The 18,818-nt window shown below is 39.0% G+C and overlaps 1 protein-coding gene across 2 annotated transcripts; it reads left to right on the top strand.

The window, feature by feature from the left end:
- Positions 1-2,837: 2,837 nt before the first annotated feature.
- On the top strand, positions 2,838-11,281 carry LOC112000827 (protein WHAT'S THIS FACTOR 9, mitochondrial). 2 transcript variants are annotated; one of them, XM_024032995.2, is made up of 2 exons: positions 2,838-4,740; positions 10,527-11,281. In XM_024032995.2, exon 1 carries the CDS (start codon positions 2,964-2,966, stop codon positions 4,707-4,709), a length of 1,746 nt encoding a protein of 581 aa, XP_023888763.1. In that variant the 5' UTR covers positions 2,838-2,963; the 3' UTR covers positions 4,710-4,740; positions 10,527-11,281. The 2 variants fall into 2 exon arrangements, with proteins under 2 accessions (XP_023888763.1, XP_023888764.1); XM_024032996.2 differs by having other exon boundaries at positions 2,838-4,748.
- The last annotated feature ends 7,537 nt before the right edge of the window (positions 11,282-18,818 follow it).

The following is an 18,818-nucleotide window of genomic DNA, read 5'->3' as shown; positions in this document are numbered from 1 at the left end:
TTGGGTTAAGTTGGCAAGATCTTGAGTGCTTTCATACACTGTTAAATAAAATAGTCACAAATTTTCCCATAATTTGCAACGTGGGAATTCCTGAGCGGTGAAAATAAAAGAGTTGGTCTATGATTTGACACTAAACTTACGCTAAACAAAAAGTCACTATTTTAGGATTTTTTTTTTTTTTTTTTTTTTTGAAACCTCACCATTTTAGGATTAAAAATTGTGTACAAGCGGGTATCCATTGGAAAGAAGGTGATCGGAATATACTGGGACATTTTTGTTGTATTCTTATCTTTCTCATTTTTATTTAAAAAAAACGCTAATTATAATTGCACATAAATTATATTATACACTCAAGTTGAAATTGTGTTTTGAAAACACAATTTCAATTATAATTGTGAAACAATGAAATTGTGTTTTCACAATTTTAACTTAAATCATGTTTTGTGTGTATCACAATGTGTATAACTATCATCACTTCTTTTTGTTACTTTCCAATAAACCTATATATATATTGTTATTTTCATAATTCTTTTATAATATATTAATCAGTTTTTTTTTTTTGGTGGGCAAATTTTAACAATTAGTCCTCTCCTTCAAATAAGATCTTTGATTCTAAATTTGGTTATTGGATGTCGGAAGTCTTCGGAGCAATGGGGTGAGGGATGTAAATTTCACTTTTACATTTGTTGTCACTACTAGTCCTTTTTAGTAAAAACATTTTAGCATAATGGAAGAACTAACAATGATAGCAAATGAGAACTTATAGGATTAAAATGATAAAAACAAAACTTAGGGAACTAGAATGACAATTGACCATACTTAACAGGTGTAATTTGTACTTTTACAAAAAAAAGAAGCTTAGTTTGGCTTGTACTGGGACAATGGTTTCAGAGGCAAATACTTTTACCACAGATTTTTTTTTATTGATTTTTACCACGGATTTATTCCTATTCTTCTCTTGAAAATCATGATTTAGGGGGAACATTTTAGTCTTATCTTAGTTCATTCAATCAATGACAAGCTTAAGAATATGTAAAATAGACCTAAGGAAAATATTTTAGCTTTAAAATAAAAAACATCTTTCTAAGAAAAGTTATTCATATTAATATATATTTTTCATTCCTAAACTTTAAAAATATTTTGTTAATAGTTTAGACTTTAGAGAATTTAAGAAAAATTTTCTAAAATACTTTAGGACTAAAAAATAAACATTTTAAATTAAAAATTGACAACGGTAATATTTTTAATAATTTAAAGACAAAAAATGAAATTCATAAAAAGTATAGGGATTAAAAACATTATTTTACATGGTCCTGCAATACAGTATTTGATTGTCATGACTTGTAATACACAATTTCCGACAATCTAAACATATAGAGTCAAAGTCATTTGAGATCAACATGTAAAGACTTCTAATAAACCAAAATTCCCTTCTGGAAGAAAGGAGTAGAAAATCAACACCATTGGCTTTTCCCCCCTTCCATCGTTTGTGTTAGAACCATTTCAAATGAAAATTTAGAAGTCTGGTCCAGCAAAAAGACTAATTGAAACATTGTGTGTTCTCCATTTAAAGATCATTTTTTTTTTTTTTTATGTGCGTTATTCAATTTAAAATTAGAGTAGTTCTTACAAAATTTTATGGGACCATTCAACTTTTTCTAAAGATAAGAAGTTAAATGTGTTCCACCAGCAAACCAGTTATATAATAGTTTTTTTTAACAACTTAATAAGTACATACTTGCAACAAACTAACAATTACGACATAATTAACCAAACAACTACCTGGTTCCAGCCAAGAGGGGTAAGGTTTGCATCAAAAAGATCATAAGATAAGCATGCGTCATGGTCCTATACATGGCTTAATTAGATCAAGACCCTTTTCAAATCACAAATTACAAAAAGAAGGGGAAAAAAAAACAAGAAATAATGTCAAAAATGAATGCCTAGCAGCCTCCTGTTTACAAACCCAGTGAAGAGTTTTATTAGGACGGTGCAATTTGTATAGACTTTGACCTTTGGTAGCATCCATGACTGGTCATAAAAGAAGCCAAGCTACACAAAAGCATAAAGATCATATTGCCATGTACGTAAAATATCAACAAAAGCAACAAAAATACAGTAATCTGGTCACTGTTATATTTGCCCTTCAAACCTAGTATGTGAATATATAGATATGAGCAACATTATTTGAAAACGACATATATATAAATGGTATGACATCTGAATAGCGATTTTTGCTCAAAATGTCACTGTCAAGAGCCACGGTACGGCTTCTCCTCATCTCAGATGGTGTTATTCTATTGGCCTGGAATCACATATGACTAAACTTAGTACTGTAATCGAAAGAAACATTATTAAAAGTTTAAACAAATAATTATTTGGCCAATTACCCCCATCTTTCTGTCTCTGTGAACAGGCACCCAATACCAAAACTAGTTGTGTAACTAAAGCCTCCACGCCCATCAATAAGAAGTCTGGTTTAATATTCTCTACTTTGTGCCTCTACACTGCAAATGCAGAAGACAATTATACACAGATGTTCTTTCCTAGATTACATTTTAAAAAATAAACAAAAGGACCCTCTTTCCAACTTCCGGACTTTTCTTAAACCAATTCTATCACAAGATTGCCGTAAGACAAAGTAAGATTGCTAGCTGGATATTAAGTCAGCAGCCAAATTTCAGTATGATTTGTGCAATGACGTACCAGCTTAATAACATATGTTAAGAGAACTTGACTCAAACTTTACAATCTGTATTGCAGCTAACTTGCAGATTTGCCCAAGGTTCCTACTTCTTAGCCTCAATATTCATTACAATCTACTAATAAGAAGGGTTTAAAAGGGGCAAAAAAGTAATTAAGTTCAATTAAAACCCCATAAACCCAGACTCAGCCGCTTCTTCTTCTTCTGCTTCTTCATCTTCTACAACAACACTACTTTCAGCTGCCCAAATGCAATAACAATGCAGTTCATCTTCCGCCCAAAACCACACTCTCAAATTCAAATTCAATACCAGCAGCAGCGCCGAACCTTGGTGGTGGAAACCACAGCCAAATGGGTCAGAGACCGAGGCCTCGACCACGCTGTGGAGAAGGAGAAGCACTTGAAACCCCTTCTCAACCTCAAGAACTTGCTCGTATCCGAGCCCTCGAAGTCTGCACCCATCTCCATCATCACCCGGAAACGTGACTCCCTCCAAATCCCATTCCGCCCCATTGATTTCATCCGCAAATACCCTTCCGTTTTCGACGAGTTCCTCCCCGGCGGCGTCGGAGTTTTGCCTCACTTCCGCCTCACCGGGGAGGCGTTAAACCTCGACGCCGAACAACACTTGGTCTATCAGAGCGACACTTATAAGAAGCAGACTGCCGATCGCCTTTTGAAGCTCTTGATGATATCAAAAACCAACAAAATCCCACTTAGCATCATTGAATGCTTGAAATGGGATTTGGGTCTTCCTCATAATTATGAAAAAACCATTGTTCCGGAGTTCCCTGACTATTTTCGAGTCGGAGGTGGCAGTGGCAGAGACGAAGAAGATGGTGTTTTGGAGTTGGTTTGTTGGAGTGATGAGCTCGCGGTTTCGGTTATGGAAAAGAAGGGTTCTATTGCATTCCCTATGCAATTCTCGAGAGGTTTTGAGATGGATAAGAAGTTGAAGAAGTGGGAAGATGAGTGGCAGAAGTTGCCTTACATTTCTCCATATGAGGATGCTTCTCATCTTCTGCCAAAGAGTGACGAATCGGATAAGTGGGCGGTTGCGGTTTTGCATGAGCTGCTTCATATTCTTGTGCCAAAGAAGACTGAAAGGGATAATTTGCTGTTGCTTGGAGACTATTTGGGGCTTCGGTCGAGGTTTAAGAGAGCATTGCTTCAGCACCCGGGTATATTTTATATGTCCACCAAGATTGGAACCTACACTGTGGTTTTGAAAGAGGGTTACAAGAGGGGCTTGCTAGTTGAGGATCATCCATGGATGCAAATGAGGAATCGGTATATTCACCTCATGAACATGGTGAAGGAAGATGGTAAACCGGCGGTTAGTGTGCCGGTTGGAAGTAATGAGAAGAAAAAGCAGACAGTTATTGATGAAAAGGAGAGAGCAGAGGAAGATGAAAGTGGGGAAGAATATGAAGGGGCGTTGTCTGATTCATCTGATGCTGAGGTCGAGGATGCTAGTGACGATGATGAAGATGAAAACAAGACTCAGAGAGGTGTTCGAAAAAATGTTGCAGATAATAGAGGAAGAAAAGCTAGGCAAATGAATTTGGATGTGAGGGGGGCTTATAGAAAATCTGAGTACAATGATGACGAAGATGGAAACAAGAGTCAGAGAGGTTTTCGAAAAAATGTAGCAGATAATAGAGGAAGAAAAGCTTGGAAAACGAATTTGGATGTGAGGGGGATTTCTAGAAGATCCGAGTACGATGATGATGAAGATGGAAACAAGAGTCGGAGAGGTGTTCGAAAAAATGTTGCAGATAATAGAGGAAGAAAAGATTGGAAAATGAATTCGGATATGAAGGGGCCTTCTAGAAAATCTGAAATTGAAAGGGAAGCTGGAAAAAGACCTCGAAAGATGGAGGAAGAAGTTCCATCAAGAACAAAGATGCATGATGGGAATAATTCCTTGGTGAGTTCGCGTGAGAGACCAAGTGTACCTAAACGCAGAGGGAGGTCATTGCCAGACAAGAGGACTTCTACATAGTGATGATTCTGACTACTTGCTGCAACAACATGTAAGCAGGTTTGCTTCATGTTAACAATCGTCTTTATCATGAGTTTGAAAATTTAGTTTACCTGCTTAGAATGTTTTGATATTGTGATTGAATTAGTTAATTGATTACATCTATAGTAGAGCTTCTATAAAGATACATACCTACATACATAGTGGAAATAAAATATGATACAATCAAATCTAAATATCAAACATAAAGATAAAGTAAAAAAAGCAAGGGCGGAGATCCTATAGAAACCATCAACTTGAAAACATTTTCTCTTATCTGGTTCCCAACACATCTTATCGTCCTCACTCCCCCTTGATTGAGGCACCATAAATAGTATCCATGAAGTTCGACAAAGGCTCCAATTCCCAATCTTGCTTAGCCCTTATAAATTTGAGATCCCAATGGAGACAACCATTGGTAAACTTTAATAAATCAGCTACACTATTATAATTACTTATCAAAAAATAAAAAAATAAGCTACACTCTCCTCCTTCTCAAGGCTAATCTTAAATAATTTTGGAAAACATCTTGCAAGAGAATTCTCCCCACATTACCGATCATGCCAAAACTTCACCTTAGATCCATCCCCAACCTCAACTTGAATGTAACGTGTGAAAGTGGGCCAACCCTGTCTAACATTCTTCCACAAACTTACTCCATAAGGTCCAGGAGTTGGTTTGGAGCACCAACACCCCCCATTCACAATCATACTTCACATCTATCACTTTCCTTCAAAGTGAATCCCTCTCGATTCCAAACCTCCACAACCACTTTCGTAGCAAAACTTCATCGAAATGCCTCAAATTTCTGATAGCCAATCCACCTGTTGAAAGAGGATCATAAACCTGATTCCAATTAACCAAATGAAATTTCGACTCATCCCCCAAACCACTCCATAAGAAATTTCGTTGGAGCTATTCAATCTGGATAGCCACCTTATTAGTAGGAATGGGAAATAAAGAGAGGAAATAGGTTAGCAAATTAGATAGAATGCTTTTAATTAAAGTGACTATACCTCCCTTGGATAAGTAAACCCGTTTCCATTCCGCCAATCTCCTTTTCACCTTCTCTTCCATATCATCTTCTCTCTTAATTTGGCACCCAGAAGTATATCTAAATATTTCATTGGGAGCGAACCCTGCTTGCAACCTAAATCATCCACCAACATCTCAATATTAGAAGAAAATTTTATTTGTCTAAAGGTGGGAGGATTACCCTTCTATACGTTTTACATTCTTTTGGTCATAAAATATGGTGTAGTGGGAAGGGATAAAAGTCTGTAGGTAGGATATGTATGATAAATTTAAGTAACATTTAGTAAATTGGAATATGGCATGTACAATTATTCAGTCTACAGGTATGGGCATAAGAAAGTTGAGCACTTTAATGAAGCTTAGTAGGAGAAATTGTTATGGCTATGCTGAGAGTATCAGAGCCATCTTTTGAGACATACTACTGGCATGGAATATAGGGAAACCTGGGGAAGTGGTCATTTGTAATGGTGAGATGGCCACTTGGTTTATGTTTGTGGAAAGCCATTAGCAGTTGCTGGGAGTTTTTTTTTTAGGATTTGTTCAGTGTGTAGTGGGGACAAGTAGCTGGAATCATCTTTGGTATTATATACTTATGCTGAGGTTCAACTTTACAGACACTCCCCCTCCCTTGTCATCATTAATTTGCTTGACATGTATTTGGATACAAAGAAATCTTTGATGGAGGTAGAAAATGCAAATAATTCTTGGTTTTTTGGAGGCCTAATTCTGCATATTACAATTGTTCTGTGTCTTGACAGTGTATAGCGTATGTTCATTAGTCTCCATTTATAGATAATAGAGGCTGTTATAACCAAATTATTTATACTATCCTTTAGTGAGTGTAATCAAGCAGAGCACTGTCTTAAATATGGGGTTATGGAGTGTGGTCCATCTCAGTCAAGTCAATGGACTGTACTATTTGCATTTTCTTTGGTTACTGGTTTAGTCTTTTTTTTTTGGTTGCTCTGGTTCTTGGTTTTTGGGTTTTAGTTTGACATTAATATAATAAAGAAAGGCCATTGGAGAGCACCAGTGAAACTTAATTTGAAGGTCCAATCTATAGAAACAAGTATGATGAGGACATCAAGATGCACCAAGATTTTTCTCAACAAGAAAAAAATGCACCAAGATTAGTGGTAATTTATTATGTCAATTATCTTGATTGAGGATTTGGTGGAGTATGTTTCTATGTTTTAATTACTTTCCTTTTATGTACTCTTTGAAAGCCTATTTATTTTGGCTCCAATAAACTTGTAAAGGAACTTGGATGAATAAAATTTTGAATTGGAAAATTTCCAATTGTTGCTTAGGTGCTGATTCCTAAGTGTCTTTGCTTGGTGCTAATCCTTCATAAGTAGTTAAGCCTCATTATTAATTGTGGAACTTGTTCTAATAGCAGGAAATTGGTTTCTTGGTTCACCTTCAATACTTTGAGTATATGTACTACTTAACTGCAGTTTAGCTTATTGAATTATTGACTGATTTACCTTGGTTGAGCATCAAAGTGTTGGATGTTTTGTTTACTTATCTCAGTTGCCTTCACAACTAGAAGTTAGCATTACCTGTGCATGCATTTAATGAACATTAGTCAAGTTCTGTGTCTAGGTTGTCCATAACCCTAGAGAACTTAATGAAATCTATGCAAGACATGTCCACAGATATGAAACAAATGCATGCCCAACTTGATTCAATTGAGTCATCCCAAAGAGTAACCAAAAACCATGAGGGGACAGAAGGAAATGCATGAACATAGGACAGGGCATGGCCACCATAATTATCGTGGACCTTAGGGATTATGATGATAGGATGTCCAAAGTGAAAATAGAAGCACCCACCTTTGATGGTAGTCTAGACCCATGGGTTTTCACTGGCTGGTTGCATCAGATGGAACAATTTTTGACTAGTACTGGTACAATTGGGCTGAAAATAAGAAGGTTAGATTTGCAAAAATGAAGCCTATAGGTAGGGCCAACCTTTTTTGGGAGGACCTGGAGGATACCCTCGTACTGAATCTACAACCCCTCATTACTGATTGGCCAGAGATGAAGGTTATTCTTTTAAAGAATTACCTTCCCCCAACTTATAAGAGTTCCCTTCTCAATGAATGGGATCGCCTAAAGCAAGGCACTAGTTCTGTGATGGACTACATAGAACGATTTAAAGAGTACAAGAGGCGTTGTCAAATAGTCGAAGAGGAAGCTGTAACACTTAATAGGTTTAAGAAAGGCCTAAATCCTGACCTTATGAAAGAATTGATCATCAGAGGAGTCACCTCCTTGGACCATGCCTATGAACTCGCTAGAAATTATGAATTAGCGACCAAATCCCTCTTTGTGCAACGTTCTGAGCCTTGTAGGGCCTATTCTAATCCTCACTCATCAAATAGCAAAGGACTAGCAGTTCCACCGAACTCTAGTATTGTGTCAACTAATGGAAAAGGAAAAGGGGTAGCCAGTGACCCCCTCACCTTGAATTCTCGGGTGAAATGCTTTAAGTGTCAAGGCTTTGGACGTGTTGCTGCGAAATGCCCCACTAGGCCCCTTGTCATGTTTGAAAAAAAGAAGGAAGGTGATGAGGACAACCTAGAAGTAGAAGTCTATGAACCCGACCTTACCCTTGATGACATTGATGATATAGAGTGTGAGGGAGACACTCGATTTGGTTGCATTCACATGATACCACCTTGTAACAAATCCCTTGAGAGTAGTCTTGAGAAGGCAAGGAGTGAGAACTCTATTTCCCATGTCACCCAACTTGCATATGATAGTCCCATCACTGGAGGCAAAAGTCCATTTGGGGTCAAGCCTAGGCAGCCTTTAGGTACACGTCCTTTTTCATACCAGGATAGAACACTTGACTCCATAGGAACACGTAAGCATCCAGAGGTCAGTAGACAATCTCAAGAAAGTAATAATCCATATAAGACCCAGGCTAATTCAAATTATAAGAAATTTCAAGAATTTCAAGTTGGGGATTATATCATGGTTCCAATAAGGCAACTGCAAGCCTGTAGTACTAGACCACTCAAAGTGTCAAAAAGGGTTGGACCAAACACATATATTAATAATTTTCCAACTGATTACAAAGGTAGCTCCACCTCTAATACTGAGATTTTGGTTACTTATAAAGGTCCAGCAGTCTATCACTTCCCCCATGACCTTGTTAAAGCTCCTTTGACTCATCTAACACCACAAAACATCTTACCAGCCCGTAATGATAATATTGATGCTATTTTGGATGAGCAAATTATTCCTGATTCGTTTTGGGGAAGGGGAGACCAGAATTGGACTGTACCTGGATAACTAGAGAAGAGTTGCAGCAACTAGACTTTGATATCTTAAAGTATTATGCAAAGCTATACTTGCCAGGGTCGAGTCTTTCCCACCCCAGGAGAGTTGATAAGGACATCAAGATGCACCAAGATTAGTGCTAATTTAAATTTCAAAATTTGAAATTTCATTTATATCAGTTATCTTGATTGAGGGTTTGGTGGAGTATGTTTTTTTGTTTTAATTACTTCCTTTTATGTACTCTTTGAAAGTCTATTTATTTTGGCTCCAATAAACTTGTAAAGGAGCTTGGATGAATAAAATTTTGAATTGGAAAATTTTCAATTATTGCTTAGGTGCCGATTCCTAAGTGTCTTTGCTTGGCGCTGATGTCAGGCAGCCCTAGGTGCTGATTCCTAGGGCTTTATCTCAATTTCCCCCATTTATTCTTCATTTGGATATTGTATGGCATAAAAATATTTTTACAATCTAAAAATGTCTCCTCAAGATTGTTTATGCACGCATTTTTGGCTTAACATATGGTTAATTCACAGCTTTAACTGTGTACCACTACTTAATCATAGGCTGCCCCTCAAAGATAGAAATCATCTCAATGTTCTTGACACCAAGTAATTCTCTTTCTGTGCAAAATTGCAAGCTAGAAATATACAACAAAAAAGCGTTAGTCCCAAATTTTTTGGAGAAGGAATGTTATTTTGATCCCTCAAATTGGAATACACATCTATATAACAGCACATACCAAAAGGAAACCCAATAAAATATAAAATTATTCACACTCATTTAAAAGAATTGGAACACGGCTACTCCTGGTCTTGGGTGCTCCTTCTATATTGCTTTTTAGTAATTTTGCAGATTGTAAAGATCAGCTTCTAGTGGTGAACATCTAGGAAACTGGCAACTGTCCATATCTTAGTGATAGGATACCTATATATCTTAAGCTAAGGTGCAAGGACTGAAGAGAAGAAACAGAAATTTTATGGTTTGCTTTCAATTTTCATAATTACTCTTGAACATGCTATGACCAATTTTTAATTGTAAATGAACATTAGACTTGTAAATTCTGTGGTGAGGTTGAAATTATGTTGGTTGATTGACTGATCTGCTGGTTTGATCTTTTCTTATTATTAAGATTTAGTTTAAAAAGTATTTTTGAAATTCACTGATTGTTTTTGTTGTCACAATATTGACATGTGCTGATACAAAACAGTTATAGACATGTCTAATTGAGTAAAAGCATTGACCTTGAGTTTTTTTTTTTTTTTTAATTATTATTATTATTATTATTATTATTAAGAAACCTTGGCATATCATGTGTAGGTGATGTTATTTCCCAATGTTGACATCTTATAGTATGTACTCGATTTTGTTATAACCAATGTGGTTTAAACATTAATTTACTTTTGAATAAGTGTTAAAGTAATAATTTAGACGTTTAAACTACTTGTACATAATGGATTTTTTTGTTATGTTCTAGGTTATGGTTGGTGGTGATCACTCAGATCATTGTTGGGTGTTGACTTTCTTGGCAAATGTGGACTGATGCATGATGCAGCTTGAAATAGAGGATGGTCAGTTCAGGCAGTTACTGGTATGGTTATCTTGAAGAAGGGGAGCCAGTTCACATATTTGAATTTCAATTCTGGTGACTTCACCGAAGCAAGCAGATCAGTGGATTATGCTATCTCAGAGAAGCCATCTTTTGGGAAAAGACTTCCTGAAATTCCATAAGTATTGGTGGATGCTAGGGCTGTTTTGCATGATCTTAGTGATGAAAAGCATGGCAACTAGGAAGTGAATACAATTTTGGAGGGCATCTTTGCAGGTTTTGGATTTTTTAAGAAGTCATGAATTTTGTAATTCTTCCTAAAATGGTTGAGTTTCTTTCTCATGAGGCAGCTAGAGCTTCTTATGTTTTTCAGACAATACATTGTTGTTCGTTTGTCATTGTTGTAAGAAGTAGAGCTTTTAAATGTGGAGCTTTAGTAGTAGAGCTTTTACGATATAGAGTTTTAGCTAAAAATCTATTTAGCATTTTGAGTGTTTACAAATTGCAGTGAATATTGATTTAAAATTTTGGATTTTGTAGTGTTTCATAGTAAAAGGTCCAAATTTCATCTTTTGCCTTAAGTGTGTTTGGCACTGTTGCGTGAAGTAGAGCTTTAACTCTAGAGTTTTAGTAGTGTTTAGGATATAGAGTTTTAATTGAAAAGCTCTTTAGTGTTTGGAAAATTATAGTGAATAGTGCTTTAAAGTTTTAGAATTACAAAGTATAAATTGTGGACCTGTTGAAGTTTTTACTAACTATGACTTTGTTTGAGTGGTCTCGTATTTAGGGTTTTACGCATTATACTTTTTTACTTGATTTTCTTAATTCTGTTAACTTTTCCCATTAATCTGTTTGTATCCCTTTTTTTATTTTTTTGCAGTGAGTTTACTATTGTAAACTAATTGTACTTTTCTTATCAATAAAGTTTTTATTACCTATCAAAAAGAACTTTAAAGATCTTGGGTTGCCAGTCATCTCAATTTTAGACGAAGTATTTTTCGGCACAAAAAGTGACGAAATTACCAAATGCTTGGCAGTTTATGCTTTAAAGAACTTTTGAAGTACTTTTCTAGTAATGCTTACACAAACCCTCTAGAAATTGTTCTGTAAAGCTTGTGTTATGCCAGGCGAGGGATGCAAGTATATAATTATAATTACGACGTTTAATGCGATGGGGGATGCTTCTCCATAAAATTATATGTCGAAAAATGCGTGCAGCTTTTTTGTTTTTCTCTTTTGGTTTTATGTTAAAAAATAAACCATTTATTTCATATGAAGGAAATTACAAAAACATATGATAATGGTAAAATTGTAAGTATTCGCTCACTAATGGAAAGGCATAGAGCGACGTTCCAAACAAGCCCGTCAATTTATTTGTGTCCATCAACAAGTAAAAACAGTAGGGAGTTTACGGCTTTATGCTGACGAGGTCAATGTAGGGTGGATGGAAAGCTAATGGAGATACAGGAAACTGACGATTCTAACATAATCTTGACTTGGCCACCACGCATGTGTATATAAGGAAATGTCTTGTACTCTACGCTCAGTGTTAGTCTCCTACAAGGAAATGATTCCGCAATATACGCTTGTAAGCATTCCTATAAGGAAAAGACTTCTAACCCAAGAAAGAGATGTCAACCCTCTACTACTATAAAAGTCCCAATACCCTCACAAACCAAGGTACGCATAATTTACCCCAGCTCTGACACTCTAGAGTTGTGAGAAGTTCTAACTTGACCTTTGGAAGGCACTTGGCCGGCACCACACCGGTGTCCTTTGTTAGGTCTTCTCTTTTTGTGGTGTAAGTGTTGTTTTGAACGTGCGAGAACCATGTGACTTAGTGGTAATTTTTTGGCATCATCAGATGGTATTGTTTGTGGGAACCTTTGCAATTAGTAAGCCATATTATTACTTCTTGGACAAAGAGTTGCATGGTACTTACTCGCTTGATGGCGGCCACCAAACCCTCACAGCAGCAGTGGAACGTCTCACCAAATAGAATCATGACCTAGAAGAACAACTGCGGTAGAAGAATGCAGTGATGGGTACCCAAGAGGAAGACCAAGAAGGTACCAGCGTTGAGAGAAGAGACCGAGAGGGGCCAGAGGGCAGCAATGCCCCAAGTCGACTAGAGCGATAGGACATGAGCCGCCTTTCCATCACAGACACGGCTCCCCCTCACATTGTAGTAGAGATGTAGATGATGAAGGAACGGATGGACCTTATGATGAACGCCCTTAGAGGGTGAGTGTTTAGCGACCTCGATGACTTAGTCCATCGAACAACTTCGCCATTCACCATGTTTGTCAATTCCTTCCCCCTTCCACCAAAGTTTCACATGTCGCAGATAGAAAGCTATGACGGAGCCAAAGACATCCCAGATCACTTAGAATCCTTTAAGACCCTGATGCACCTTCAAGAAGTAGTTGACGAGATCATGTGTAAGGCCTTCCCTACCACACTGAAGGGTCCTGCAAGAATTTGGTTTAGCAGGTTGACGCTTAACTCCATCAGTACTTTCAAGGAGCTAAGCACCCAGTTTACTTCGCACTTCATCGAGGGACACAAGTATAAAAAGTCTATTGCATGCTTGATGAGCATCAGGCAACGAGAAGATAAGACGCTAAGGTCTCATATAGCATGTTTTAACAAAGAGGTGCTTTCAATCGATGAAGCTGACAACAAGATACTCGTAGCCGCTTTCACAAATGGGCTGTGGAAGGGTAAGTTCCTATTTTCACTATATAAGAACGACCTAAAGACGATGTCGGATGTGCTTTACAGGGCAACCAAATACATGAATGTTGAAGACACGCTTCTAGCCCAAGAGGAAAAACCCAAGAAAAGAGAAAGGCAGGAAGATACTTGATAGGACAGATTACAGAAGATGGCAAGAACTGGAGAACAAAGGGATGACAGGCACTCTAAGCCCCCTACAGGGAGATTCACGAGCTTCACTCCACTAACTGCCCCAATCGACCAAGTCCTAATGCAAATCAAAGAAGAAGGAGCCTTAAACTTCCCTGAAAAGCTGAAGGGCGATCCTAACAAATGGTCTAGAGACAAATACTGCTGTTTCTACCGTGATCATGGTCATGATACGGCCAACTACTACAACTTGAAATAGTAGATCAAAGCCCTCATCAAGCAAGGGAAGTTACAGAAATTTGTCAGCAAGGAAAGAGCAGATCCGTCTCCTCAAGAGCAGGCTCCTTGACGGGACAATGAGCATCCTAGACAACCCTTGGGAGACATAAGGATGATTGTGGGAGGCATGATGACCACCAGCTTGTCCAAAAAGGCTCGAAAGACTTACCTCAGAATGGTCCAAAACGTTCAGCTAGCGGGCGTCGTCCCGAAGATGCTGCGGGTCGACAACCCCATTATTGGTTTCTCGGAAGAAGATGTCTGATGTCTTCACTATCCGCACGATGACGTGCTCGTAGTTAGCATCCAAGTAGGAGACTATAATACATATCGGGTCTTGGTTGACAACGGAAGCTTCGCAAACATTCTCTACTATCCGGCTTTTCAACACATGTGGATTAACAGAGAACGTCTAGTTCCAACCAACATTCCACTCGTTGGGTTTAGAGGAACAAAAGTATACCCCCTCGGCATAGTCACATTGCCTGTCACAATTGGAGATTATCCATAGCAAATCACTAGGGATGTCACATTCCTTGTTGTCAATTGCTCCTCCGCCTACAACGCCATCATAGGACGACCTACCCTTAACTTATGGAAGGTTGTAACTTCAACCTACCACCTAATGATCAAATTCCCTACTGAGTACGGAGTAGGGGAATTGCAAGGAGATTAAATAGCTACACGCGAATGTTATGTTGCGATGCTGGAGATGGATGACCATCTACCAGCCGTGAGCATAGAAGAACAATGGACGGGGGCGAAACCTATAGAGAGGCTCAAGGAGATACCCCTCGATAGCTCCAGATCGACAAAACCACGAGGATCAGCACTCTCGCCAACCTAATGGTTCGCCTAGCACACGTAGCTTTCCTTAAGGAAAACCAGGACGTGTTTGCCTGAAGTCATGAAAACATGCTAGGAATCGACCCTTCAGTCATGGTACACAGGCTAAATGTGTCGCCCTCTTTTCTACTCGTCCGTTAAAAGAAGCGAGTGTTCGCCTAAGAACGAGACTGAGTGATAGCATAAGAAGTCGGCAAGCTACAAGAGGCAGGCTTCATCAGGGAAGTATACTACCCCGATTGGCTAGCAAATGTGGTAATGGTCAAGAAAGCCAACGGGAAATGGAGGATGTGTGTAGACTTTATAGACCTGAACAAAGCATGCCTCAAGGATAGCTACCCTTTCCCTAGAGTGGACGTGTTGGTAGACTCTACAGCTCAGCATCAATTGCTGAGCTTTATGGACGCCTTTTCAGGTTATAATTTGATTCGGATGGACGAAGCAGACTAGGAGAAGACTTCATTTGTTACCAGCCAAGGTCTTTTTTGTTACAAAGTGATGTTGTTTGGCCTTAAGAACGCAGGCGTGACATATCAAAGGCTCATGAACAAAATGTTTGCAAGCTAAATCGGAAGGAATGTTCAAGTCTATGTCGACGACATGTTGGTAAAAAGCCGAAAAGATGAGGACCATTTGAAGGATCTCAAGGAAACTTTCAACACCCTTCGTTCCTACAACATGAAGCTCAATCCAAGTAAATGTGCATTTGGAGTGACAGTAGGGAAATTCCTTGGTTTTATGGTGTCTCAAAGAGGTATCGAAGCCAATCCGAACAAGATCAGAGCCAAAGTAGAGATGGCCCCTCCAAAGAACGTGAAAGAAGTGCAAAGTTTAAACGGAAAAGTGGCCGCCCTGAACAGGTTCGTATCAAAGGCGATGGATAAGTGTTTACCCTTCTTTCGCACACTTAAAAAGTCTTTCGAGTGGATTGCCTAGTGTTAACAAGCATTCGAGGAGCTGAAGGCTTATCTTTCTTCCCCAGCAACTGGGGGAAGAACTCTTCCTCTATTTGGCCTTCTTATCGGCAGCCGTCAGCGCAGCCTTGGTCAGAGAAGAAGACAAGGTTCAAAGGCCCGTATACTATGCCAGCCGGGCATTTCGTGGTGCAGAGGAAAGGTATTCACCCATGGAAAAACTCACCTTTGCTTTAGTTACTGCAGCCCACAAACTCAAACTGTATTTTCAAGCCCACACGGTGATCGTCCTAACTGACAAGCCCTTACGATGAGCAATGAACAACCCTGAAGCTACTGGTCGATTAGCATTATAGGCAATAGAGTTGAGTGAGTTCGACATTCAGTACCATTTGCATACTGCCATCAAGGGACAGGTCGTAGCTGACTTCATAGCAGAATTCACCAACAGGGAAGACAAGGGGGCAGATGAACGCCCTCAATGGAGTATACATACAGACGAGTCGTCTAACAGGCAGGTAGGAGGGGTAGGTGTTGTGCTCCTCTCTCTTGAAGGGGACAAGATTGAATGTATGGTTCGCCTCGACTTCTCTACCACCAACAATGAAGCAGAGTACGAAACTTTAGTGGCAGGACTTGATCTCGCCAAAGCGGTAGGATCCACAAGTGTGGTTCTTTATTGCGACTTTCAGGTTGTCACCAACCAAGTGAATAGAGATTATGAGTGCAAAGGCGAAAGGATGAAGAAATACCTGGAGTATGTAAGGAGAAGGGTAGACGAGCTGAAGGCCAAGATCATCCAAATTCCCAAGGGAGAGAACGAGCAAGCCGACCGCCTTGCTAAAGCCGCTTCGGTAGAACATATGACCGCCCTTGATAATGTACTCTCTTTTGTTCAGCTTTCTCCATTAATAAATCCCATTGATGTGCAGGAGATAGGTTTTGAAAGCAACTAGACCATACCATTAGTCTCTTACTTAAAAAATGGCATTTTACCAAACAGAAGGGAGGCTGCAAGAAAGCTGAAGATCCAAGCAGTGCGATTTGTCTTGATGAAGGACATCTTGTACAAGAGAGGCTTCTCCCGCCCATACCTTAGGTGTTTGGGTCCTTAAGAAGCAGACTCCGTCATGAGAAAAGTACATAAAGGAATCTATGAAAACCACTCAGGATCGCGGTTGTTGGTACAAAAACTCGACCGAACGGGGTACTATTGGCCCACCATGCAGAAGGATGCTTAGGTTTATGTCAAAGCTTGCAACAAGTGCCAAAGGTTCAATGACGTTATCAGACAGCCATCCGAAGAGTTGACCCTAATGATAGCCCTGTGGCCGTTTGCTCAGTGGGGATTGGACATCATGGGGTCGTTCCCAATAGCGGTGCGACAGCTGAAGTTCCTGATTGTAGGCATAGACTACTTCACAAAATGGGTGGAAGCTAAAGCCTTAGCCACTATTACCGAGAAGAACGTACGAAGTTTCGTTTGGAGGTTCATCGTATGTAGGTTTGGGATCCCTAGAGTCTTAGTCTTAGACAACGGGAAACAATTCGACAACGACTCCTTCTGAGACTTTTGTTCGCAGTTAGGGATTAGAAATCACTACTCCTTCCCTGCCTACCCTCAAGCTAACGGACAGGTTGAAGTCATGAACCGATCCTTACTCAAAATTATTAAGACTTGACTCGGGGGCAAAGGGTATATGGCCTGAGGAGTTGCCAAGCATACTATAGGCGTACAGGACAATCGCAAGGATGCACATAGGAGAGACACCATTTCGGCTAACATACGGGAGCAAAGCAATTATCCCAGCCGAGGTCGAACTCATAAGCTACATGGTGAACAATCATGACGAAAGCATAAACGACAAGGCTATGCGTCTACAGCTAGATCTAGTAGACGAAGTTAGGGCAACAGCAGAACAAAGGCTCGCACGGTATCAGGACCACATGGCTAAGCACTACAACTCCAGGGTCCGACACAAAGACTTTTAGGTCGGAGATCTTGTTTTGAGGAAGGTCATGGGCGCTGCTAGAGACCCTACCCACGGGAGCTTGGCTCCAACTGGGAAGGACCCTGCCGAATTATGTCATGGCAAAGGAAAGACACCTACCACCTAGAAACACTTGATCGACGAAAGTTGCATCATCCATGGAACACCGAGCACCTACGGAAGTACTACCAGTAGGGATGAAGGCATGAAGAGCGACACTTATTATTTTTCAGTTCACTTTAGTTAATTTTAAGCTACTCCTCAGTTTTTTCAGTTACCTTAGTTAATTTTTGCTACAAATACTTTTTAAACCCAAAATGGCGGGTTTCTTTTAGAAAGCTACTTTTTTGCGAATGCATGGTTTATCATAATAAGAAGAGTTTTATTTAGATACAACTAATGTGTTTTTCTACAAAATATTACCAAGTCCACAAAGTGGACGAGCTCATCAGTCCATAAAATGGACAAAGTTATTAGTCCATAAAGTGGACAAACTCATCAGTCCATAAAATGGACAAAGTTATTAGTCCATAAAGTGGACAGATTCATCAGTCCATAAAGTGGACGAGTTTATGCTAAGTCCACAGAGTGGACAAGCTCATCAGTTCATAACGTGGACAAAGTTATTAGTCCATAAAGTGGATGACTTCATCCCAGAAGGATGAAATACTATAAAGTCCATAAAGTGGACGAGCTTATTATTGAAGTCCACAAAGTGGACGAATTTATTAAAGTCTATAAAGTAGACGACTCCATCCCAGAAGGATGAAATATTATCAAGCCCACCAAGTGGACAAGTTTATTATCTTCGACAAGCGGATGAGTTCAATAATGAGCCCACAAAAGGGACAAACTTAAGTCTACAAGGCGGATGGGTACATAGGTCCACAAAGAGGACAAAGTCCATTGCTTAATAAAGTAAACAAGGTCATTGAAGCTGACGGCTTCATAAAATTGCCATTACTGAACAAGGTGGATGAATTTAATAATAAGTCCACAAAAGTGGACAAGTCTGTTAGCCTCCATAAATTGGACAAGTCCCATAAAGTGGACGGACCTAAACGAAATCAAGTCTACAAAGTAGACGTCTTTAGATGAACGAGCCTATCGTATAAGATAGATGGGATCGTCTCTAACGTATGAAAACATATTATATAAGCACGGGAAAATGGGCATATAGATAAAGAGCAACGCATACATGTTAAGAGTGACGGATATACCATAAACAAGGTAGAGTTTTTACAAACAAAGCCCAAAAAATAGAAAGGGCATTATCCAGAAATTAGATTACAATTATAATAAAAAGGAAAGAAAAATCCTAA

The sequence above is a fragment of the Quercus suber genome, unplaced genomic scaffold (assembly GCF_002906115.3).
Source record: "Quercus suber isolate HL8 unplaced genomic scaffold, Cork oak 2.0 scaffold_4, whole genome shotgun sequence".
Classification (NCBI taxonomy): domain Eukaryota; kingdom Viridiplantae; phylum Streptophyta; class Magnoliopsida; order Fagales; family Fagaceae; genus Quercus; species Quercus suber.
This window is presented reverse-complemented; position numbering and strand designations above follow the sequence as displayed.